The sequence below is a fragment of the Lissotriton helveticus genome, chromosome 10 (assembly GCF_964261635.1).
Source record: "Lissotriton helveticus chromosome 10, aLisHel1.1, whole genome shotgun sequence".
NCBI classification, from domain to species: Eukaryota; Metazoa; Chordata; class Amphibia; order Caudata; family Salamandridae; genus Lissotriton; species Lissotriton helveticus.
Genome location: NC_136071.1, coordinates 1147869079 through 1147895841, shown reverse-complemented (window position 1 = coordinate 1147895841; position 26763 = coordinate 1147869079). Strand labels below are relative to the sequence as shown.

The window sequence follows — 26763 nt, the reverse complement described above, 5'->3', positions numbered from 1 at the left end:
GCAGCTGCAAATGAACGCGGTGCACAGTAGTACTGGTGTACGGTCCCCATGACGGATATCTGCCTCAAACTCAGTGAGAGGGCAGCTCAACCTCTGAGACCTTCAGAAACCCATCTCCTGTGTTGCTGGAGACTTCGGAGTCCGCAGGAGCTTTGGAGCAGCAAACCGGTCAGATGCGTTACAGTGCCCGAGTTTGCAGGGGAGTGCCTCCTTCACGCCAAGGTGTTGTCTTGGAGGTCCACAGGGTCCAGCACGGAGCCTGTATGGATCACGGAAAGTGGCCAGTCTGGGGCCGGCAAGGGAACATTAAGTCGAGCCTAAGGAAGGTCCAGCTAAGTCCAGCATATCCAGACGGTCGAAGTGTAGTGGTATCTTCTTGCAGAATCTTGTCCACAGAAAATCTAATGTCTTGTAATCAGGTTACCCATTTTATGCCCATTGGAAAGGGTTGGACAGATTCTAGGGACCCTCCTAGGGGGAGGGACAGGACAGAGGGGTGGCTACACCAATGTCCCTTTGTCCAGGTTTGTGCTAGAGTAGGAGCAATAGCTTCCAGAACTGGTTTGAGCTGGACTACGCACAGGGACACCAAATGTGCCCCTCTTGCAGACTTTCTGGCACGGAGACCGTGCACCCACCCAGTTCCAATACACTAAATACTGTCTGGGAGGTGGTCACACCTCCCTGTGACAAGATACCCATTGTACGGCCTTCCTCTGCGCGAGCTGGCTCAGCAGCAGGAGGAGGGCAGAGTCGTGTCTGTGGCTTGCAGCATCCATTTTGAGCTGTAAGGCTCGAGAAAGTGGATACCGGTAGACTTGGGTACCCCCCCTGAACCTCGGTTCTGAGGGGAGGAATCATACCTCCATACCAGTTACTGGTGTGGAGGTATGATTCCAAGGTGTGTGACACCAAACACGACATACATCGTTGCAGTCCTTTTCGAGATCGCATTTACCGCGAGGTTATATGCACCTCTATCTATGTCTGGCAGTATCACATACAGCCCGGGAGAATGGTCTCTGAAGACTCCAGAGGGGCCCTGCTCATGCAGGAGCACCCTCTCATGTAACACCCTGCCTTCATGGCCTCTCATGATTTGCATAATTGGTGGTTGTATCTGATGTTTCTATTGGATATGGGTTACTGTCCTCATTGGTTGGGTATTTGAGGGTTCTGATGGTTTCTGTGTCTATGATTCAATCAATGTAGGGTTGGGGCTAGGGTTAGGATTTCTTTTGGAAGTAGGGACTAGGGCTTCCTGTGTTATTGGTTGTTGGGACTAGGTCTAGGCCTTTAATTGGAAGTAGCAATTAAGGTTTCTTGTGTTATTGGTTGCTAGGCTAGGTGTGGGACTAAGAGAACTGTCAGGCTTTCTACTGGAAGTAGGGACTAGGGCCTTCCTGTGCCATATGTTGCTTGAACTAGGGTTGGGACTACTGATAGGGCTAGTGCCTCTATTGGACGTGGACATCAGGGTTTTTTAAACTGATTGGGTGCTTGGACTAGGGCTAAGATTGACTACGGTCCTGGTCTCCTATTGGTTCTAGATTTTAGGGCGAGTGTTGTGATTGGATAGTGTTAGAGCTAGGGTTCCCATTGGGCTGAAGGAGTCACCCGACTACTAGGGCTATAAAAGGCAAAGGCTCGGGACCTGGGCCAGAAATGCTGTCCATATTCCCATTCATTAATACCCACCCTATGTATGTGTCCCTCTGTATATAAGCATTAATTTCACTATAGCCATGTACCTATTTTAGTGTATTGCTTTGTATAAAAATGTAGAATAATTAGGTTATAAAACAACAAAAAACACAAAAATTCTTTGGTCTACATGTACTTGCTTCCATTGTGTATCTATGTACCTCCATGTACTTGGATCTGTGTCTGTTACTTTTCTCCTGAAAAAGCATATCCAATGCAATTCCCTATTCCTCAGTATGTACCTCTATCAATATCTTTCATCTGCATATACTTACCTCCTTTATGCATCTATATACTTTCATTGTACTGATGGATCTATATATTTATCACTTTCTTCTAATTTAGCATTTCCAATGCACTACCCTATTTCTCAGCCTATACTTCTCTCAATGTATCTTCCAGCCCAACTTTCTGACTCATCTCAAACTTCTTTCTACTACTCTTTCCAATGCACTACCCTCTCACCCTTTACATCTATCATTACATCCCCTACACCCACTCCCTCGTTAATCCCAAACCCCTTACCACTACTATGTTCCCCAAAATAACCCTTTCTTGAATCTCCTACTCTACACCCCTCCTTTCATCATCTGACACTTAACTATACCAATCCCCCATAACAAACCTTTCATTTCATTTATTAGTCTTTATTTCGACCAAACTGATCATATGAAATGAAATGAATTTGTACTTGTATAGCGCACTTATACCCAGAGGTGTCTTGGTGCTGTATGCATACCGCTGTGGAACCCTTCCTGGTTTTTCCCTGTGAAATGCCCACTCCTGGGCACCCCCAAGGTGAAGTCGGTCATCCCAGCGCTGTTGGGGCCTTTGTGGAGATTAATCAAGCTATTGCCCAGAGTTGCAGAGTGGGACCCATGATTAGAATAGGCACCGAGGCGAGAATAATCAGGTCCGAGCAAATTGAGCCCAAGACCCGCCAAGGCGGGAATTGAACCCTGGTCCCGGGCCAGACCTCTGCATCAGGGTCTGCCGCTCTAACTATTGAGCCACACTTCTCCACATAAAAGACAAGAAATATTAGCATCATCACATATTACATATATAAAATCCAATTCCCATCAAAGACTATACAGTTAATATAATATACAAATTAAAAGAGACATTTCAATATAAGCTAAAAAAACTAATCAATATATGTCCCCTATTACAGTAAAAGATAAAAAGATCAGTGCAGGCTAAAACGGGAACAATTCAAATACGTTACTATATCAACTGGCCCCTATACAGATATCGAATATAAAAGGTTTGTGAATATATGAGACAATGTGTAACGGGGACGGAGAACTAAGCAGAAGACAGAGTATTAATAAACCCTGTTGCAGTCTGCTGGTTTTCGATCTTTTGTCTTCTTCTCCAGGCCCATCCCAAAAACTTCGCTATAGCAATCACAATTGCCTCTTGTGTACTTGTTTTTAATAGCCTCGGTGCAGTAGCACTCGACCTAGTACCAATGTTCTGACAAATCGGTTTGAGCAGTTTACTCCGCAGAGAATATGCTGGGCAAACAAATAGTATATGGGGGATTGTTTCATCCATACTCCGACAGGATAAACATTTACTATCATGAGAATAATGCCAGGTTTTGGTGAAGAATTTGGTTGGTAGCGTTCCAATCCGGAACTGAAAGTAACGTTTCATATCAATGGGCTTAGCTATAATGTCCCAGAAATCGTCATACAACGGTTCCGGCTTATGATCTAAGTAAGTACTGGTCAAAGATGGAGATACGGAATGACTCAGAATACCAAATCTGATCATGGCCCATTAAGCATCTTTAAATGATTTGTTTGAGGGGAAAGTAACAAACCTTTCTAAACTCTTCCCTCAGACTCCCCTCCAATAATGCTTTTTACTCATCCAAAAGCCTCCTCCTACTGCTTTGACCTAAAAAAAGAAATCCTTTACTCTTCTATCCCTCCACTATCCTTATCAATCGAAATACCAGTCTAACATATTCACTTCTCTAATTCCATATTCCACTATACTAATTCACCACTAATCCTCATGGGTTCCAGAGTAGCGTGCTACTCGCCAACAAAGCGTTTCAACACTTCAGCAGGGTTACAAGTGCTATATAAATGCAAACCTTTCTCCCCTTTTTACCCCTCCCCAGCCCTTCTTAATTCAAATAACTGACTAACATATACACCACTCAAATTACTTCATATTTCACTATACTAATTTTCAACACTAATCCTTTATGGGTTCCAGAGTAACCTGCTACTCGCTAGAAAAGCGCTTAAACCCCCAATCAGGGGTAACAGGCGCTATATGAATGCAAACCTTTCTTTCCCTTCTATCCCTCCGCTATCCTTCTCACTCCAAATAACGGACTAATATCCACCACTCAAATTACTTTCGTATTTCACCATATTAACTCACAACTAATCCTTTATGGGTTTCCAGAGTAGCGCGCTACTCGCCAAAATAAAAGCACTCTAACACCACGTCAGGGGTGAGAAGAGCTATATAAATACAAACCTTTTTTCCTTTTCTATCCTTCTGCATCCTAATAACTGACTAACATATCCACCACTTAAAATGTACTTGCATGTTTCACTATACTAATTAAACACCAATCCTCTATGGGTCCCGGAATAGTGTGCTACTCGACGAAAAGCGCTTAGACGCCTCGTCAGGGGTAGTAAGTGCTATACAAATGCAATTACAATACAATAATACATGCTTCAGCTCATGGGAGGCGCTGGGGTACCTATGCCCTGGGTTCATGGGTACCATTTACTAGGGACTGATAAGGGCACTCCAGTGTCTAATCTAGAGTTGTACCAAAGTACAACTCCAGGAGAAGCAGATAGGCTAGGGTCCTGAATAGCAGGATCCCAGCCATACTCTTCAAAACAGTGGGAGTGAAAAGCAAAAAGTGGGGGTAACCATAAGAAGCAGATCCTACAGAGTACAATTAAAAATGTTATCGCTTTCTCTTTAAACAGAGGGAATTCATTCAAAAGTGATCATTGCAGTGGGGAGTGTTAGCATCAGTGTTAGTGTCTGTGTGCATGTTTGGTGAAGTGTGTGCATGTACATGAGTGTTTGTACATAGCAGTAAACAAAATAATTCTTACCTCGTAGGAACGGGGACCTCTGTGAGCCCCGATAGTAGAACAGCAGGAGACAATCGTACAAAGGCAATGATGGGCCTCTCCAAGGAATCCACCTCTCCCACCAGAACATTAGAGGCCTCAGCACCAGGCGGGATTTTCTTCATGAAGTTCATGTCAACCTTAACAAATGTGAGAAAGTAAAGCTGACAATGTATTCTCTGCATTGCTCACGCAGGCTCAGATAAACTAAACACTTTACTGTAAAACTAAAACGTATTCAAATGGTAATTAGCAAACCGTCTTGCAAACAATGATACCGATGGAGCTGTCCAACTTATATTTTTCTACTACTGATAAAAATTAAGTAATGTAATGTACATGTATAATATGAAAATTAACGGTGTCAACATTAGGGCATACATATACAGGATATCTTATGCAAGTATACAGCATGTTTCAGAACCTGGAGCACTGAGCCTTCCTTAAGTTTAAAATTAAGGGGAAGAAAAGAAATTGCATATTTGACAGATTACTGTACTAACAGGAATCCTAGACAATGGTACCGACAACCTGAAGGACCAGTGCAGTTCTGCATGCGTATAATTCCATGAAGGTAAAAGTTGAATACACAACACCACAACAACAACTTACATTTGATTAAAGTACACACAGGTTTACGGAACCAGTAAGACACGTTGACTAGCACCAGTGGCTAACACTTGTTGAACAGCTAACCATAAACACTTACAGCTGACCTCCTGAGTCCCACACCAAGTGTGCCACAACTACACTGCCAAGAGTCTGATTCCTGCCGAACAGGAAACGAGGAGGGGGAACACAAAAAGGGCAAGCAAAATTATAAAGGTTGTGAATAACAGAATTTAAAACAAAGACAGAAAGGATCAGACAAGAACCTGGGGTACCTGCATTGCTTAACTTTGGGATTAGCGCCATATTAAGAAAACACTCCAGAGAAAGTGGATCAATCACATGTTTAGTCCAAAGCATAATACCCCAGTGGGACCAAGGTCTTTTCATTGTTGGGTGTTCTGATGTGGGAACAAAGTTACTGCACAAGCTTTCATATATTTATGCCTCTCCTTGCCGCACTCTAGCACTACAACACACGCAAGGAAGGGCAGAGGATGGTAACCACGATGAACAGTTTTCTAAGACCAGGCGTATGGAAGAGTACTGAAAGGTATCAGTGACAGTTACTGCTGTAATATCAGAGTTTTCTATTCAACATGGCACTGAATTCTGATAAGAGTGAAATGTCTATTTCCACTTAATCTACAGTTGGATATTGGTTTATGTAGATAGCCGAAAATAGAATGGTTGAAAGTCTTTCGTTCACAACACGGACCAAGGTAAAGTAAGCCCGCTTGCCATCTTGCCAACTTCACCATCCATTTGTGATTTTACAATCAACTGTGGGACTTGTAGCATGAATACAACAAAGATTCCTCAAAGGCTATGAAACACCACATTTAGAAAGGCATTGTTATTCTTAGATCACTGGATTGGCAAGCCGTGTCTCCTAGGGGGATACAATTAATTTGCCCTTTTTTATGCATGCACTTACCACATTCTCACGCCCACCCAGTTTATTTCCCCTACATTATCTTAGACATTCACTGGGCATGCCTTTTCTCCTACTGAGGACGGAGGGTTGTTGCCCCTCGAGACTGGAAAATCTTAATTGAAACAAAATCTTTCATAAGGCACTGCATGCAGGACTATGTGCTTATTTGTTGAAATGTTAGTGTGAAGGTGTCAGATGTAGCAAACCACAAACATTCTACAGCATTTGCTTATCTGTATATTAAGTGCCAACTTCAGAAAAGTGCAATCATAATCTGCTTTGGAAGAATATTAAGTGATTGTGCATGACTGCGCCTACACCGGCCTGGTCGCCCCCACGCTCCTCGTGCCTCCTGCTCCCTGTGCCTTACCGGTCTCCTGCTGCCTGTGCCTTCCTGCTCGCCTACGCCGACTGCTTCTTCTTTCCAGCGCCCCAGCCGCCGCAGGGCCGCCCGCCAGCCCGCACTCGCTTTTCCCGCCGCTGCCTGCGGCCCCGCCCCCCCGCCAGCCGATAGGATCCCACGCACCCGCCTCCCAGCGGACCCTCCCTCCCGGCTCCCTTCTTATGACGCCCCCATAGCGACCGCGCAGCGGGAGCACCGAATGAGCGCCGAAGCTGCGCCAAAGGTAAGCCCGTCTGCGCCTGGACCGCGCCCAGCGCTACGACCCCTGGCCCTCCCCCCGCCGATGCAAGACGACCCGACTGACCTACGACGCCGCCACTCTCAACGCACTCAATGCCGGCCGAACCCACGCCTGCTGCCGAGCCACCCCGAGACGCACCCACGGACCCTTCACCTGCAAGTTCACCTGCCTCCGAACCTGCCCCGCAGCCGCCAAGACCAACACCAGCAGCAACCACCTCAAGTGCATCCTGCTCAACACCCGCTCCATCCACAGACACGCCGTGGAACTCTGGAACCTCCTCGACGCTACTTCACCGGACATCGCCTTCCTCACGGAGACCTGGATGAACGCCTCCTCTGCACCCGACATCGCCATCCCGGACGGGTACAAGATCATCAGGAAGGACCGCATCAACCAGACCGGAGGAGGCATCGCCATCATCCACCGGAACACCATCCGCATCACGACCGACGCCAGCGACTCCTTCGCCGCAGCCGAACATCTCCACTTCCAGATTCACACCGACCCTAAGACGACCCTCAGAGGCACCCTCGTCTACAGACCCCCGGGACCACGCACACAATTCAGCAAAGACATCGCGGACTTCATCAGCCCACACGCCCTCCCCTCCGCTGACTACATCCTACTAGGGGACCTCAACTTCCACCTGGAGAACAACAAGGACCGCAACACCACCACCCTGCTGGACAACCTCGCCAACCTCGGACTCAAGCAACTGGTCAACACCCCCACCCACTACGCCGGCCACACGCTTGATCCCGTCTTCTCTTCCAGCAAGTACATCACCTTCAGCCAAGCCGCCGGACTCCACTGGACCGACCACAGCTGCGTCCACTTCAGCTTCAAAAGATCCACGACCCACCACCACCCGCAACAGGTACATCACAGGAATTGGAGCAAGATTACCGCGGACCAGCTCACCACCTCCCTCAGCCAGAGCCCACCCGCCAACACAACGGACCCCAACGAAGCAGCCCGCAACTTCACACAGTGGCTGACCGCCTGGGCCAACGACCTCGCGCCACTAAAGAACCCTCCCAGCAGACCCAGAAGCAAGAAGGCATCCTGGTTCACCGACGAACTCAAGGACTCCAAGAAGACCTGCCGCACCCTCGAGAAAGCCTGGCTCCTCGACCGGACCACCGACAACATGACCGCCTTCAAACACGCTACCCGCAAGCACCACCAGCTCATCAGCACCACCAAGAAGAAATCACTGAAGGAACGACTGGACAACAACGCCCACGACAGCAAAGAGCTCTTCACCATCGTCAAGGAGTTCTCCAACCCCAGCACCGGCACCAACGACATCACTCCGTCACAAGACCTCTGCAACTCCCTCGCCTCGTTCTTCCACCGCAAGATCGCCGACATCCACAACAGCTTCGGCGCACCACCCACGCACCCAACCGTCGAACCAACGCCCCCCACCGCCACCCTCCGCTCCTGGACCACGGTGACCACCGAAGACACAGCCCGCACGATGAACACCATCCACTCCGGATCACCGACCGACCCCTGCCCACACCACGTCTTCAACAAGGCCGACTCCACCATCGCACCCCAACTCCGGAACATCATCAACACCTCATTCAACACCGCCACCTTCCCGGAGAGCTGGAAGCACGCCGAGCTCAGCGCCCTCCTGAAGAAACATACAGCGGACCCCACCGACCTCAAGAACTTCCGCCCCATCTCGCTCCTCCCTTTTCCTCTCGCTCCTCCCTTTTCCTGCTAAAGTCATCGAGAAGATCGTCAGACAGCTGACCGCCTTCCTCGAGGCGAACGGATCTCTCGACCCCTCGCAGTCCGGATTCAGAGCCAACCACAGCACCGAGACCGCCCTCATCGCAGCCACCGACGACATCCGGACCCTGCTCGACAAAGGGGAAACAGTGGCCCTCATCCTCCTGGACCTCTCCGCGGCGTTCGACACTGTCTGCCACCGCACCCTAGTCCAGGGCCTCAGCAGCATCGGTATCCAAGAGAAGGCACTGGAGTGGATCATCTCGTTCCTCACCGGAAGAACACAAAGAGTCCGCCTCCCCCCGTTTCGCTCCGAGGCCACCGAAGTCATCTGCGGCGTCCCGCAAGGATCTTCACTCAGCCCCACTCTCTTCAACGTCTACATGAGACCGCTTGCAGCCATCGCACGCCAGCACAACCTCAACATCATCTCTTACGCCGACAACACTCAGCTGATCCTCTCCCTCACCAGAGACCCGGACACCGCCAGAACCTGCCTACACGAAGGGATGAAAGACGTCGCCGAGTGGATGAAGGACAGCCGCCTGAAACTGAACTCGGACAAGACGGAAGTCCTCATCCTGGGATCTTCGCCCTCCGCCCTGGGACGAATCCTGGTGGCCCCCAGCCCTGGGCACCGCACCCAAGCCACCTGACCACGCACGCAACCTGGGCTTCAACCTGGACTCCTCCCTCTCGATGACTAGACAAGTCAACGCCGTCTCCTCATCGTGTTTCAACACCCTGCGTATGCTTCGCAAAATCTTCCACTGGATCCCGACCGAGACCAGGAAGACTGTCACCCATGCACTCGTCACCAGCCGACTGGACTACGGAAACGCCCTCTACGCCGGAACCACAGCCAAGCTAAAGAAAAGACTCCAGCGCATCCAGAACGCCTCCGCCCGAATCATCCTGGATGTCCCCCGACGCAGCCACATCTCCAGCCACCTGAGGAACCTGCACTGGCTCCCCGTCGACAAGAGGATCACGTTCCGGCTCCTCACCCACAAGTCTCTCCACGACCTGGGCCCCAAGTACCTCAACGACCGCCTGTCCTTCTACACGCCCACCCGCCAGCTACGGTCCACCAGCCTCGCCCTCACAGCCGTACCACGCATCCGAAGAGCAACCGCCGGAGGAAGATCCTTCTCTTACCTGGCTGCCAAGTCGTGGAACTCCCTCCCCATCCACCTTCGGCTGACCCAGGACCATCTCGCCTTCAGGAAACAACTCAAGACCTGGCTATTCGAGCAGTAGCATACCCCCTCCCCCAAGCACCTTGAGACCCTCCCGGGTGAGTAGTGCGCTATACAAATGGTTTGATTGATTGCATGGAATCAGTAGAGAAGCTCCTGTGTGCCAGCATGGGAATTTCTATCCGAATATCTAGTACCAAAAAGCATGTTCAGTACCATAGAAATAATGGCAGAAAGGCTTATAAATCAATCAGCTGAACTAGAAAAGAACATTGTAAATGCTTTCCCTTTCATTCTTTTGAGAAAATGAAGGTCTGTAAAATCCACCGGGTACAAAACAAATGTACTCAACTCAGAATCATTTTAATCTATATTTTTTCCATACCGTGAACACACTATATGAAAACAACAAGTGTGAGTGCATGATTGATTGAGTGAGTCCAAGTAAACATACATGGATTGCTTATTCTAGGACCACTGTGCATGGCCAGAGACCATGCTTAGGGTGGGCTGGGCCATGCTTTGTTGCTCATTAGAAGTAGGTCATATACTTACTCTGCAGAGGCACCTACCAGGTGTACGGCTCAGTGCACTATGTAAAGCTTACTGTCCATGCAGCATGATCTTCAGCTGGGTTCTCCCATGTCTATCCTGAAGGCCGGATCCGTGCTAGATTTTTGCATATCCACATTTCGATAAATATAGGGATCATGAAAATTTGACATGGATCTGGCCATCCAGGAGAAGCACTGGAAAACCCTGATCTACAGCTATATTCAGTGGCTGCTGGGCATAGGGTCTGATAATTGGCTCGGCTCAGTGACAGTAACCCAAGCCAGTATCGGTCAACACAAAAGATGGCGGAAGGAGTGCAAATTGTCTAACCACTGGCAAATACTCGTGGTAGCATTCCCACCCATTGTTTTTCGGCTACTGTGTCGCTCGAAACAGAGGCCCACCTTATGCAAATCACTGAACTTGCTCCTTATGGGAACAGTCTATTCCAAATTGCCAAGTTAAACGCCCCCCCCCGGCCCCCCCGGCCCGCAAGCCACCTAGGAGGGAAGGAGTAGTTTCTGTCCTGTAACTCCAGTTCTGTAGTAGGGGTATCTCTGTTATAGTCATAATCTAGTGAATAGTCCCGCCCATGTGCGTGGACCCCGGCAATCAAAAATAATCTCTTAAGTTGTCAAAAAATTGCAGAACTGCAAAGACACTTAAGAGAAAATTTAAAGACAAATAATGCAGCCTATATCCACAGGCTACACTGTCCAGTACTTCAACTAGAAATTCCACCAAAAATCCACAAACAGCAAAGCCTGTCCAGATTTCCCTTGCTTTTACTGCAAAACCCCTCAGAAATGATAGAGAGGAAGGCCTGGACAGACAAGCCCCATCGGCTGCCATTATGTGGCTTAAACAGGATACTGTGCCTTTAAGGAAACCTTCTAGAACCTTCTCCCAGTATCCCAGAATGCATAGCAGGTCCAACTGACTTCAGTTCTTTTTGAAGGCGTAAAAACGCCAGACCTGTAGCATTACTAACATGAACAATTCTCCACCGGGGAGGAGGGCGGGCGCTTATGACTATAACAGAGATACCCCTACTACAGAACTGGAGTTACAGGACAGAAACTACTCCTTCTGTAGTAGGGGATCTCTGTGTATAGTCATAATCTAGTGAATAGAATGGCAAGCCCATCCCCACACCAAAGCGGCGGTGGAGAAAGAACATAACGCCACTACTGTGCGAACAAATTCCGCAGCGAAGCCTGCCCAACCTGAGCGTCTGCCCTGGCATCAGAGTCCAGGCAGTAATGCTTAGCAAAGGTATGAACCGACTTCCAAGTGGCGGCCTTGCAGATTTCTGCAATCGGCACATTACGGAGCAAGGCTGTCGTGGCAGCTTTGCCCCTGGTGGAATGAGCCTTAGGCTTACCTCCTAAGGTCTTATTAGCTTTTTGGTAACACAATTGTATGCAGGACACAATCCACCTAGAAATGGACTGCTTAGAGGTAGCAAGACCCGTCCTGACTGATCCATAATTGATAAACAATTGGTCCGACCTACGAATATCTTTGGTCTTATCCAGATAAAATTTCAACACCCTCCTCACATCCAGGGAATGTAAAGATCGTTCCGCCGGAGAGGAAGGGTTCTGAAAAAACGTAGGCAAAGTTATGGTCTGGTTGACATGAAAATCAGAAATAACCTTGGGAAGGAATTTTGGGTGAGTACGCATCACAACCTTAGCAGCATGAAACACAGTATAAGGTTCAGTACAACACAAGGCCTGAATTTCACTCACCCTGCGGGCCGATGTAATGGCCACGAGGAACGCCGCCTTCCAGGACAGGTGCTGCAACGAAGCCTTGTGAATGGGTTCAAAAGGCTCCTTCATCAATCTGGACAGCACCACATTCAAGTCCCATGAAGGCGAGGGAAGCCTGACAGGAGGGAACACCTTCTTCAATCCTTCCAGAAAGTCTTTGCTCACAGGGATCTGGAAAAAAGAAGTCTGTGAAGGGCATTTCCTGTAGGCAGTCAAAGCAGCAAGATGAACCTTAATGGAATGAACATTAAGGCCAGACTGCGCAAACTGTAGAAGATAAGGAAGGATGATATCTTCCTTGCATGTCGTCGGGTCATAGTTCTTGGACTTGCACCAGATACAAAACCTCTTCCACTTATACGCATAAGAAGTCCTAGTGGAAGGCCTCTTAGACTCCTTCAGTATGTCCATACAATCCGAAGGAAGATTCAAATGGCCATATTGCACTATCTCAGGAGCCATGCCGCCAAACTCAAAGACGAGAGGTTGGGGTGCAACATCAGCCCCCGAACTTCGTGAGAAGGTCCGGCCTGCACGGCAGCCGTATGTGAGGAAGGAGAGACCGGTGAAGCAGGTCCGTGAACCACCACTGTCTGGGCCATTCCGGGGCAATCAGTATCATCCGTGCCCTGGACTGGGACAGCTTGATGAGAACCGTCGGAATCAGGGGAATGGGTGGAAAAGCGTACAGAAAGCTGTTCGACCAGTTGATCCATAACGCATTCCCCAGCGTCCCCGGCTGGTAGTACCTGGAGGCGAAGTCTCGGCATTTGCTGTTTTTGGCGGTGGCGAACAGATCTATGTCTGGAGTCCCCCACCATGCGAAGACTTCTCCTAGTACTTCGTCGTTTATGACCCACTCGTGGTTTTCCTGAATCAGTCTGCTCAGGGCGTCTGCCTGAACATTCTGCACACCTGGCAGATGTGTAGCCGTGATCGTCAGCCCTCGAGCCAGAAGCCAGTGCCAGATCGCCTGCGCCTCCTGCGACAGAGTGCGCGATCTCGAGCCTCCCTGCTTGTTGAGGTAGTACATTGTGGTCGTGTTGTCCGTCTGTACAAGCAGAGAGTCGGTCTGGAAGGACGGATGAAAAGCCTTCAGTGCCAAGTGAACAGCTCTGAGTTCCAGGAAATTGATATGGTACGTGGACTCCGTCGGGGACCACGTCCCTTGAATCTGTAGGTCTCCGGAGTGCGCTCCCCAGCCTTGGAGAGAAGCATCCGTCACGATAGTCTGTGCGGGAATGTCCTTGTGGAAGGGAACCCCTCTGAGGAGATTCTCCTTCTAGCACCACCACTTCAGAGACTGAAGAGCATGTAGAGACAGTCGTATCTTGTCGTCCCAAGATCCTCTCCTCTGGTCCCACTGATCTTCCAAGCACTCCTGCAGCGGTCTCATGTGCAGCCGCGCATGTGGCGTCAGGAAGATACAAGAGGCCATCGATCCCAGTAGAGAAGACACCGTCCTCACCGTCGTGGATGGAGTGGTCATAAGAGCCTGAGCCTTCCGAAGGAGTGATAAACGTCGCTCTTCCGAAGGAGACACGCTTGCTGACAGCGTATTGATGGAGGCTCCCAAGTACTGAATGCACTGGACCGGAGTCGGGACAGACTTGGACATGTTGATGTGCAACCCCAATTTGTTCAACAGAACGCACGTCTTCTGGAAGTGAGCTTGCGCTTCCGCGAAGGAGGAGGCCTTGATCAACCAGTCGTCCAGGTACGGGTAGACAAACACCTTGTTCTTCCTCAGGTGTGCAGCTACCACAGCCATGCACTTCGAGAACGTCCTCGGCGCAGACTTCAGTCCGAATGGCAACACTGTGTATTGATAATGATTGGCGCCGACTCGGAACCGCAGGAACTTCCTGTGTTTGTGTGCAATGGGCACATGGAAGTACGCATCCTGGAGGTCTATGGCACACAGCCAGTCTCCCCGTTGCAGCTGAGGATAAATCTGATGCAACGACAGCATGCGAAATTTCTCTCTGCGAATCCATTTGTTTGCCTGTCGCAAATCCAGAATGGGCCTGAACTCGTTCTTGTCCTTTTTTCGAACCAGAAAGAACCGGGAGTACAGACCTCTTCCCCTTTGAGACAGAGGTACGACTTCGATAGCCCTTTTCCTTAACAGGATATCGGCCTCCGCCTGGAGCTCGCGCAGCTGATACTGAGAGCCGGCCGGAGGAATCGATGGGGGAGGGCTGATGAACCGAAGACTGTATCCATTGCAAACAATATTCAGCACCCACTTGTCCTGAGTAATTTTTCTCCACTCTGCCAGAAAAGATTGAATGCTTCCCCCCACCGGAGCGGGTAACAGTTGACGGGGAAGTGAGTGCTCAGGGCCTAGACCCGGCCTGGCCCTTAGCCGCTGGTGCCGACTGATGGCCTCCTCTGCCCTTCTGGCGTTTCTGGAATGGTCTTCTGAACTGCTGCTGTTGTTGTTGCTGCTGTTGTCCAGAAGATTGGCCACGCCCTCTGCCTTGACCACCGAACCGCCGTTGGAACGGGCGGTACGTCTTCTTGGTCTCCTTGGGCTTCTCTAAACCCACCGCCGTGAGCGTTTCAGCTTCCGCCTTCATGCGGGCCGTCTCATCGTCCGCGTGCTTCCCGAACAGGGTTTCGCCAGAGAATGGCAGATTAGCAACCCTCTGCTGAGCGTCCGGTTTCAAAGACGTCAGGCGGAGCCATGCATGTCGTCGCTGGTTAATTCCGTGGCAGAAACCATGCGCAGCCAGAAGAGAAGAGTCAGCCGCAGCGCTGATGATTTGGTTCGACACCAACATCCCTTCATTAAGCACCTCCTGGAAGTCTTCCCGCTTGTCCCGCGGAAGAAGCTCCACAAATTGTTGAAGTGATTCCCAGAGGGCTCTGTCATACCGACCCAACAAGGCAGTGGCACTAGCTGCCTTCATTGAGGTCGCCGAGGTCCCACAAACTCTTCTCCCAGACGAATCCAACCACCTTGATTCCTTGTCTGGCGGAACCGTGGAGGACGGTGTGGTGGCATGTTGCTTGCGCGCCGCTGTCACAATCACCGAGTCCGGAGGAGGCTCCAGCCTCAGAAAGGCCGGGTCCGAGTCAGGAGCCCGGTATTTCTTCAGCAGCCTCGAAGGTGCTGCCTTAGTCACCGCAGGCGTGAGGAAGAGGTCCAGGGCCGGTTCTTCCAAGCCAGGCACCAGTGGCAGTAACGGCCGAGACAAGTGCTTCTGATGGAGCGTCTCAAAGATGACCGAGGTCTTCGGGGTGGGCACTGTCAAAGTAATGCCCAATTTCGCTGCCCCCCGTAACAGCACTTCCTGGAAGGACACCAGATCGTCGACCGGCGAGACTCACGTGTCCGGCGAGCCTGACAAGGTCGGGGAGTAGTCCCGGGTCCCAGACGACCTGGTCCTTGAACGAGACCGGTGTCTCCTGTGGCGCCGTCCAGATCGTGTTGAAGACCTATGGCGCGAACGTTCCCTCCTCCTGGAGCGGGAGCGCGATCTCCCAGCCCGTGGGCGCTCCACTGGTTTCCGTGGAGGCGTCCTCCGTGGTTTGTCCTGAGGCTTCGGGGTAGGCGTACCCTTAGGAGGTGTCGGAAGTAGAGGCAGGGACACCGACCTCGGTGGCCTATGAGGAGGGACTGGAGGCAGAGGCCGCTTCTCCGGAGACTGAGGAGGCAGGGAGGGGAGCGGCGGCTTAGCCAGTGGATCCTCTTTCGGTAGAGGAGGAGGAGGAGTTACAGGCCTTGGCGGGGTATAGACCACCGAGTACCTCGTGCCCGAAGACTTCTTCGAGGGAGGGGCCTGCGATCCAGACTCTCCCGAGCGTGAGCGACGCCTCCTACGTCCGTCACCAGACCCAGCGTGACTTTCGGCGCCAGAATCCCTCTTGCGCCTCTTAGAGGAGGTTGAGATCCCAGGTGACGCTGACCTCTTCCTGCTCGACGTCGAGCGCTTTCCATGCTTGGAACGGCCATCCCTCGACTCTGGCGTCGAACGGCGTCTCCGACGTCGAGTGCTTCTTCCTCGACGCTGATAGTCGTCCCCTCGACGAAGAGCGGTCAGACTTCGACGGCGAGCGTCGACTCTTTCTCCTCGAAGACCGCTTCCTCGCGGTCTTCGACGCCGAGGATCCCCTCGACGTCGAACTGGTCGACGGTGACCGGCGGTGTCGCTTCGACGGCGAGCGACGGTGTCTTCATCGACGGCGATGCCTCGACGTCGAGGACGTCGACGTCGGCCGTGACTTCGACGCCGGCCTGGTCAGGTCTTTCGACGTCGAACCCCCACGCTGTCTCGACCCGGAGCCCCGGGGAGAAGGGGAACACACCGCCGTCATCCCTCTCGACGTAGTCGTCGATGCCATCGACGTCGACGGAGACCGGGACCTTTTGCTGGTCTTCCTGCCTCTGGGGAGCCCCCCCAGAGGCCTCAGCATGGACAGGGGGAGCCTTCCCAGCCTGCCCAGACCCACCTGCAGCCTGCAGACGCCTCTCCTCCCGGCCTTGGAGCCTGATCTTCTGTCTTTCCCTCAGGGTCCTTGTAGAAAAGGCCTGGCAGATGTCACAATCCTCAGGGACATGCTCATCACGGAGGCAAATAATGCAGACGTCGTGTGGATCAGTCTTGGCCTTCTTCCTTCCACATGCTGGGCACTTGTCGAATAAGGCAGGCATTTTAGATCCCTAAAAGCCTGAACAAACACACAGAAGTGAACAGGAAACACCAAGAATCAAAGCAGAACACTTTTTAAGCCAAAAAAGTGACAAAAACTCCAATAAACCCTTGAAAAAGGGAGAGCTCAATGCACAGGGTCCTGTAAGCAGGAGCCGGAAAAAAGAACTGAAGTCAGTTGGACCTGCTATGCATTCTGGGATACTGGGAGAAGGTTCTAGAAGGTTTCCTTAAAGGCACAGTATCCTGTTTAAGCCACATAATGGCAGCCGATGGGGCTTGTCTGTCCAGGCCTTCCTCTCTATTTCTGAGGGGTTTTGCAGTAAAAGCAAGGGAAATCTGGACAGGCTTTGCGGTTTGTGGATTTTTGGTGGAATTTCTAGTTGAAGTACTGGACAGTGTAGCCTGTGGATATAGGCTGCATTATTTGTCTTTAAATTTTCTCTTAAGTGTCTTTGCAGTTCTGCAATTTTTTGACAATTGCAGAGATTATTTTTGATTGCCGGGGTCCACGCACATGGGCGGGACTATTCACTAGATTATGACTATACACAGAGATCCCCTACTACAGAACAAGCAATCCCACACCAGTTTCAACTTGGTTTGGCCTCAGACAAGAATAGCTCAGATCCCACGGCACTGCTGCACCAGACTTAAGGCCAAAACCGGTCTTGGATTTCTTGTATCCCGGTTCAGAGTGGACCAGGCATGGATATTCGGGCTGGACTGTTCCTATTGGAAGAGACGAAGGCTGATTTGCCATGGATTCTGGCAACTCAAACACAGAAGGCTGCACAGTTTTACATAGCATAGCAAGCTCACTGGTATGTATGTTCATGGCAATGATGGTGTTATTACACTGACCTACAGTACTATTAGTACCTGGGAAGATCATCCTCTATTAGAAATAAACGTGAAAAGTTATTTTCAATTGATAAAATTCATGGATATTCATCAAGCTGGGACATAGTTATTATCAAAACAAAAATAAATATGCATTTCCTATGTAAAATTATTAGTACCCAAAACTATGAAGGTACCATTTCCATCTCTAATTCACAAGCCCACCAACAACACAGATAACATGCATCTAGGATAATTTAGATCAGAGATAAAGCATCTGCAAAGGTAATTTCACACTTCGACACTACGAAGGACAGTACAATTCTTATCACAATAGTCGTGCAACACGGTTAGCACAATGTTTATGAACATATTTTTGGGATTTTCAGTGACCCACAGCAATATATCTACAAGAATAAATGTTTTTAAGTGTATCTTTTAGCTATCACATACCTTACTGAAGTCAACTGTACTGTTCTCATGGCTTCCACCCGGTCCATTACCTTTCGAATCCACTACTTTGCCAGCATCTAAGTTACCAGGAGATGACTGAGGAGACTGCAATAATCCTGCACGGTCAAACAAAATCAAATTGTTCAAAACTGGGGTTGGTGGCAGAAGAGAAAGGTTTAAAAATAAGCACACAACGTGCGAGCCTACTAAAACCAACATAAAGTTAAGATACATGAAAGCAATATTAGTATTTGTGGTGCAACACAACACAGGTTTCCTTTTTAGCTATGAAAAAGAAATAACAAATGAGGGGCAATTACAAAGTATTTTGAGACGGGAAGAGCAGACCAAATCTTTAAAGGAATACAATTTTAATTTAAATAAAAATTAAAAATAAAGCAGCTGATGGTGCATGAGGACGCGTGAGGATGCAGCATGGGGACAGAAGATGTTCAGATAACCATGGTAGAACAAACTGTGAAACGTCAATTGGTTACATGACATCACTTCTATGAATGAAATTTCCATTCCAAATGGTCAGTCTACACCGGTTCAATGCCAGGCAATCAACGACTATCAATGACTATCAACGACGATCAACCCTCACTTTGGGAATTGCTATTCAAAGGCCAAGAAGCAGATTACAGTTTTGTAGTTGAATAATTCAAGAATAGTGGCCTAATATTTGAAAGAAGCCCTGGATTTTAAGGCCATAGATCTGCCATAAATGGCAATGTGTACACATAAAAACAAAACTGAGAAACTTGCATGCAAGGTCCTTTCGCATAACAAGGTTAGTGGAATTCGAAACACCACTTCTACCATTACAACTAATGCGGTTAATCATTTGGAAGAATGATCTGCCCTGTTCATTAGCATGTTTGTGAACCACATCAGAAGGCAAAAACCTACTACCTGGAATGGAGGACAAAAAATGACCTCACCGTTACAAAAGAATGTGCGCAAATAAATATGACGGAGCGATAGCGGGTAGTATTGGACTGCATGAACCCAAGCAGCTTTCGCATCCAGTGGCACCATGAAGACAGAATTGGGTGAAGAAAAGGGTGGGGGTGATAAGAGGTAGGAAACATATTCTAAGTGTCAAAGAAAACTTTATTTTTTTATATGAAATTCCTGTATCACTTGTCAATGTAAGGTTCTACAGGACTGAGTTAAATTGCAGCAAACCTGGTGCCAGGAAGGCTGCAATATATATATATATATATATATATATATATATATATATATATATATATATATATATATATATATATATATATATATATATATATATATATATATATATATATGTAGCGAGGAGTAAGATTCTGTGTATAACCATACATTTCATTAAGAGTGTATACTAAACTAACAAGCCACATCTCTTAATCTCCCCACCCCCGCCTTACTGATCATCTTTAGGAGGGACCACTACTATTCAATCGGCATTGATGAAGATACTTTTTGTACTCAACTCCACCAACTTAAAACCGATAGTGCCTAAAGGATTTAAAAGGCAGATCAAATACTTCAATAGGACAGCAGTCGAATGATCAGAAAGAAGACCTGTGGTCTCAAGCCCCTTTCCCAGTCCTTTGGTTTAAGCGAAAGTACATCATGAAGAAAGAATGTGCAAAAACATCTGCATGAAACAATGACTGTCCTTGCTAATGACACCAAAAATAAAAAAGGTAGCCATGAAGGTTGATTCCCATCACTGTGGTAAACTAAGTGCACCATTCTAGGACCGCTGCTTTGGTAGGATATTGAGCTTTGCAAACTGAGACCGGGTCAAAAGGGTTTGAGCTCAAGATGGCCATAGTGGAACATTTGCGATCATACTATGAAGGAGTCACCGCACCAAATTACATCATAGAAGTCCTCTACACCTTCCATTCAGAATCTAACCCTTTCCTGTAAAGGAGGCGGCAAAACTGAGGATTTGCAGCACTGATTATCAATACTCGCTACTCTATCTTTAGTTCCTGCGGCACAAAGAAGGAAATCTCGTTACTGCGGTCTCCGTGCGCCTCGGAAGCCTCAGATAGAGAAATTATCCATGAACACTCGAAAGGACTTGCACGAATACTCGGTTCTAAAGACTATTTGAAGGCAAGTAGCTTCGGACTGCCATCACTATTATGTTTCACTTAAAATTAATTAAAATCATGGCAACTCCAATTACTAGCAGGACTCTGGTGCAAAGATTATGTAGGTATTCTTCCAGTATGGTAAAAATAGATATTCATAATTTACGGCTTTTGTAACAGAAAAACAGATTCCCCAAACCCTTGCCTCCCAACTAATAGTCACATTTTGCTGGGAGGCAACGAAGAATGATCCTCCATTCGTCTACAACGAATCTTTAGAAGTCAGATACACCATGGTGAGAGGATCGGTGGTTAATTTAACCAATACCTTCAATGTGCATCTCTTCTTCACAATACGGTCTGCGACTTAAAGGGGTTCTATGCAAATAGCGATATTTCAGGAATATTTTGAGCGATTCTAATGCAAACTTTGGGTAAAAGGCATCTTAAGTAATTACATGATTAAAGTCAATCAGTGCACATAACAGAGGTATGTGTCCTTATTTTATGGAATATTCAATTAATTCTAATCCTAGTTAAATTCAAATAAATTAAAAAAATATACTGGACACATCAATTAATCGGTTCATAACTTAAATAAGTTTAAATGCAAAGTATTTCACACTATGGCAGGCACCACATTTTTTTAATAAACATGGCAATAAATGAGCAGAGTTTCATATTCTTCAAATGCAAGCAAGTAAAGTTTATATTAAAAAGGGAAATCGAAACAAAATCCTGGTTTGCTCAAATAAATTAAACACCATCGTTAAAAAATAGCCTTCTCTTTGTATTGGTCTCCATGAATTATCTCTAACTTCTCATGTGTCCCCTTCACCATCCATACAATCCAGATCCAATCGAATCAGCGAAGCCATTTTTGTTCCAAAGTCTTTCCAGCCAGAAAGTTTCTAGATGGCTTCATTTGTTATTGCCATGTGGGAAGGGAGAGAGTGGGCACTACAGTGAGGAAAGAAAACCACATCCTCAAGATGAAAACCATGAACCAAGTTAAGAAGTGAGCAGTGGCCAAGTGTCAAGAGCAGCCATTCGACTCGGGTGTTACATTTTAGGGCTGTGAAAGGGAGGGTTGCCGTAAGCGCCTACTTCGAACTGTCATAACAATAGGTGTTGCTGGGTACAAAGCCAGAACTGTTTAAATCATACACCCAACATGGCACTACCTGCCAAATGGTGAGTAGAAGAGACCTGGGATAAAAAAGGAAGGGGAGAAAGTAACCTGGCACCAAGTACCATGCACAAATTAAGCAGTAATGAGTGTTGCTGCCTTTCGGAAAAAGAAAAATATAGCTCCCATTTTAGCAAAACAAGGCACATGTTTAAAAAATCTTGCATGTCAAACCAAAAAGTCGTCAAAGATCATCATTACGGATCCTGTTTTGGGAATTTGTATGTCCTCTGCTGTAGCCACGTTTGCTACCGGAGTAGATCATTCCAAAGTCCTCCGGTTCCCTGGGGGTGATCCTGCTTTCAAAGGCAAGCCTCTTTCAGAGGTCCTACTTCATGCGATTGCTCAACAGAAGAATGGCTTAGACTTTTTTTCTGTCTTTTTCTTAGATGGAGTCTATCTCCGGCGCTCCTTATATTTCGAGAGACACATTGGAACTGAAGTAACAGCAGCACTGGACACATCTGCCAAAGGAGGGGGGCGGGGACTGGTGCCAATGCTCAAAAGCAGCGCCCCCTAGAGTTCACTCAAACCCTTCTTTTCCATTGCAGCATAATAATAATAATAATCCACATTTGTAAAGCGCACAATCACCCGTTAGGGTCTCTAGGCGCTGGGGGCCGTCGGGAAGATTAAGCGAGCTATTGCCCAGAGTCACATGGTGCTGGGCTAACCTGCCGCCGGAGATCGAACCGTGATCCCCAGATTCCAGCGTCAGTCGCCCTGGCCGCGGCGCCACACCTCTTCCTAGCATAGTAGGTCTGTCCATTCCACAGCTGACCATTGGTCTTCATCCAACAAAAATGTTGGTCTGTCAAGCTCCTGCATGTGTTTTAGTCCCTCTTTAAGTACTAGTTTCAGACCCTATATCAGAACATGCCAATCTTTGTATCATACCAGTCTCTTTACAATGCAATTCTAGCAGCAGGCTGAATGTAGGTATAATCAGGGGGGGGGGGGGTTACCATTTTCCAAGGTGTGTCACAATGGCTTAAAAATTGAAAGCCATGTTCAGTCCTACGCAAAACAAATTTGCATGCACAGAGCTAGCACTTTATCAAATTATGGAATCAACTAGGCAATAAGATGGAATATGAATTTGGCGTCAGACTTTCATATTGGAATAGAATGATACAACTGATCGTGACAGATAAAAGGAAACCAGTTTGCTAAAATTTGAGTTTTCTGCTTTACATGTATTTGGGGAAAAAACAAAAGTGGACAACATGATCACACTCAAGACGTGATAAAGCATGCACGGTGAGTGAAATATAAACAGCAAACTTGTCACGTTTGGCTCAAGCGGTGTGCTTCACAAGCATGCCAGTGCAAGGAAAACAGATGCACAAAGCACGGCACGCTGGAGGTTTGGATAGTTGCCTGGTTTCTGATCACAGCTCTCGTCTTGCTTCTGATCCTGAGCTTCTATGTCCTCCTCGGGGGGATGGACCACTACTGTCGGAATATCGTCAGCAGAGTACACCTGGTGCTCAGAGCCATCAGGCTCACCCTGTTGAGAGCAGGCCGATACCAGGCGATTCAGCCTAGGAGTAGCTGGAGGTGTGTTTTGTGGAGTGGGCACTGGGGTGGCACACCTCGAGCCTGATGGAGTGCCAGCTCTTGAAGGAAGCAGGTAATCCAGAAGAAGAGAGAGGCGCGATTCTCGTCGTAGAGACAGGTTGGAGGCTGACAGACCTGCTCGCAAAGAGTTACGGGAGGCTGACAGGCCTTCCCCTGAAGTGAACCAGAAAGCACTTTTTAAAAGAGGTGAGATAGGAAGAAAAAACACATGAACACATCTATGTATCAACAAGTCAAATTAAAACTTTAAAAGGGTCGTACAAGTGGAACTACAATAACAGAACATCTTTAAGCAATTTTAAGTGTGAAAGAAAGCTACTCCATTAGCACACCTGCCTGTAGCAGCTCTTACAGCATGCACCAAGTAGTAATGCAGACAGCACATGTAGATATACACATTCACACCAGGGAGGAAACTTGATTTGGTTGCACTACAAGTAGAAGCTGGAAGCAGTAGTAAGAAAATCCACTGTTATGGTAAACATGGCTTTTCAGCAATAGAATGCTTAGATTTGCTGATCTGTGCCTCACATTTTGAGTCTGAAGCGATTCTGCTGGCAGGTCACAGGAATCTGGAGGGTATTGCGGATGTTAAGGGGAGGAGAGGATGGTTGGAAAGGGAAGGCAATGGAGGCATGCTAGACCATGTGGAATGTTTTTTCATTAAATACAAAAGCAACACTGTTTTCACTTACTATGCCCCAAAATATTGATGGATGCACACTACACTTCCTTGCTACTCTAATTAGGTTATTGGTATCTAACTGCACTTGCCATTAAAAGAAGAAAGGCCTGATCAGTCACTGCCAAGAGTTTAGCCAATTCTGTTCAATCTACACAGAATTTACTAACAAAACAACAAAGCAGAACTGCTGTCAATGCTCCCAGAATCCTATGAAACGAGCTCAACAAAATATTCAGATATTTACAGAATCATTCGGAACAAGAAGGAAAAATGATTTGCAGTATGTCCCCAGATTGCGATCTTACTTTAATTGCCATGGTCAGTTCAACAATGTCAGTCTACTCTCGAAACAGACAAACCGGTCAATGCCGTTACTGACCACTTCAAGAATAAAATACTCAATGCCCCGTCTCGCCCAGCATGAGGGGCATTATTCTATCAAGCTAACATGATTTGTCTCCAAGAGACTTGGTGTGACGTGAAATTTTTAGCGGGTAAGGTCTACTTCTCGCTGGATGGTAGAGCTACTCCCTCTAGGAGAGGCCATGCAAAGGGCGGAGTGGCTTGTTTGCTGTCCAATAAGATACAATGAAACTTTACTCACTATTTAGATCCCAGCTACCTCTTCCAAGCAATAACTTTGTATAATTTTGTTAATGACAACCCATGTAAATTGACTACAGTGATAAATGTTTATATTCCTCCAGAAACATGTTATAATGCTTGTCTAAAGAAGGTTTTCTACTATATAAAGAACGTACTTGATTCTGAACCCTCATCCCACATAATTCTACTTGGGGATTTTAATTGTAAAATTTCTAATTGTAGTTTGGAGCTCTTTAGAAATACACTTAAGGAAGAATCTTTACAGATACCCCAAGCCCTCTTTCTGGGCAATATAAAAACTAATAAGAGAGGGAAATTACTCTTGGAGGAACTGTTAGAAGTAGATGGTATCATAGTAAACGGAAGAATGTCCTCTGATACCCCGGCAAACTTCACTCAAGTCCAATAATAGCGAATCCATCCTTGATTATGTGGTAGTGGGAAGTTCTTCTTTTTACCTCTTAAAAGACCTTGTGGTCTCTAATACTGTATTTAGTGATCATAAGGTACTCACCATTACAGTAAATTTGAACCCACCATTAATGGATCGGTGGTCTTTAAACAGTGAACTAGTAAGTTTTGGAGATAAATCTGGAAGATGTTATTGGAATTTTAGGGCCATTAAGGGGTTGGCGAGCATCTTCGAGGATACTGTGGAGAATTTGATCTATTGGAAGGGTTCTGAACTTATGCGCTTTGCTGAGTTTATGACTAGAGTAACTTCTATTGCAAAATAATCAGATACCATAAGCAATATTAAAGTAATTCCCAGTTGTCTTCGGCATCTTAATTTCGAAATAAATAAACTAGTAAGGGAACAGTACTTGATTTATTCCCCTGAAAGATATCACAGAATAGTTCTATTAAGAAAGAGGAGCAGGGTGAAGGCCAAATTGAAACGCGAGAGTGAAGAGTCTTTATGGGTTAAATTACGGGAAGCAGTATGTAAGGAGCTAGCTAGGGCATTTTGGTCACTTATTGGGGAAGGCTGTGGAGTAAGATCTAGACCACTACCAATCCCAATCGAAGAGCAAACTTGGGTAGGGTATATTGAGAATTTATATGCCAGCAATGGACTAGTGCCTGAATTTGGTATAATGTATGTGGATAGCTCCCAATATGGACCGCCAACCGAAAAGGATATTGAACTGGCTATTAAGGGCCTGCGTTCCTCCGGAGCAATGGGTCCGGATGAGCTTCCCATCTCTGTTATAAAACAAAATAGTGAGATGTGGAGCAAAATTCTCTTCCCGGTTTTTAACTTCTGTTTTTCCCGTAAATGGGTTCTCCCCTCCTGGAGGGGGAGCATATTGGTCCCCCTACACAAGAAGGGAAAACGGGATGCTCCAAACAATTCCCGTCAAATTGCCCTTTTGGATGCCATAGGTAAGGTTTTTGCAAAATGTTTGCTTAAATTGATTAATGATTGGGTAGTTAAGGAGGAAATTCTACCCCTTGAGCAAACGGGTTTTAGGCAAAGGCATGGTACCATGGACAATTTGACGGCATTACAGATCATAAGTGAAAAATATATCAAGGTCAGAGGAGGGAGAGTCTATGGAACTTTTATAGACTTCTCCACAGCTTTTGACAAAGTAGATCGTTCATTGCTGTGGAGGAAGTTATCGGCCCTTGGTATGCCGTCTACTCTTTTGGAGCTAGTCCAGGCTCTCTAACACTTGGTGCATAATTTTGCTAGGTGGGGAAAGAGGTCTGTCCCAAGTAATTTCTTCTGCTAACAGGTTAAAACAAGGTTGTTTGTTAGCCCCCTTATTATTTTCCCTCTATATATCCGATCTCCCTCATGTCTTGTCTACAAGTGAAGGAATTGCACCTACCCTGGGGGGCACATCAATTGTTTGTCTGTTGTATGCAGACGATATTTTAATCCTGGATTTAACACCAAAAGGATTAAATAATCGTCTGCAGGCACTTTACGAATATGCAGATGCACATTATTTGAAGATAAATGTGTCAAAAAGTAAAGTAATGTGTATGACAGGAAGGAAAAAGATAAAATATGTGAGCTTTCCTTGGTCCGTAGGCGGGCAAAGATTAGAAGTGGTAAAATCTTATGTCTTCCTCGGAAAAACTATTGTTCGTAATCTAAGTGAAAAGGCTCATATAGCAAATAACACCCGGAAAGCAATTGTCCAAGGTAAAAGTTTATTCTCCCTCTATAACTACAGGAAAAAGACACTTTGCTATTTTGTTAGAGGTTTATCGCGCTAAAATCCCAGCATCGTTGTTATATGGTGTTGAACTACTTGATATAAGGAATTGGGGTTTCTTAAATGCCAAGGAAGGCAAAATTCTGCGGTATTTAACCACAGTTAATACATCATGCTCTATAGC

General features: G+C 47.2%; 1 protein-coding gene and 1 long non-coding RNA gene across 3 annotated transcripts in view; one reads left to right on the top strand and one right to left on the bottom strand.

Moving 5' to 3' along the window:
• LOC144784879 (uncharacterized) overlaps positions 1-4943 on the top strand; it is a 334923-nt gene extending 329980 nt beyond the window's left edge. The window contains exon 3 of the long non-coding RNA XR_013601711.1: positions 4819-4943. This is a non-coding gene — a long non-coding RNA (uncharacterized LOC144784879). The remainder of the gene's footprint in view (positions 1-4818) is intronic.
• Positions 1-26763, bottom strand: part of SLC4A7 (solute carrier family 4 member 7) — a 441084-nt gene that overhangs the window by 244007 nt on the left and 170314 nt on the right. Inside the window, exons 7-9 of one of the 2 annotated variants that reach the window (XM_078663958.1) lie at positions 22917-23270; positions 18255-18370; positions 4812-4969 (exon numbers count right to left, since the gene is read on the bottom strand). In XM_078663958.1, coding sequence (XP_078520084.1) covers positions 4812-4969; positions 18255-18370; positions 22917-23270 — 628 coding nt within the window. The remainder of the gene's footprint in view (positions 1-4811; positions 4970-18254; positions 18371-22916; positions 23271-26763) is intronic. The other variant, XM_078663959.1, reaches the window with a different exon arrangement.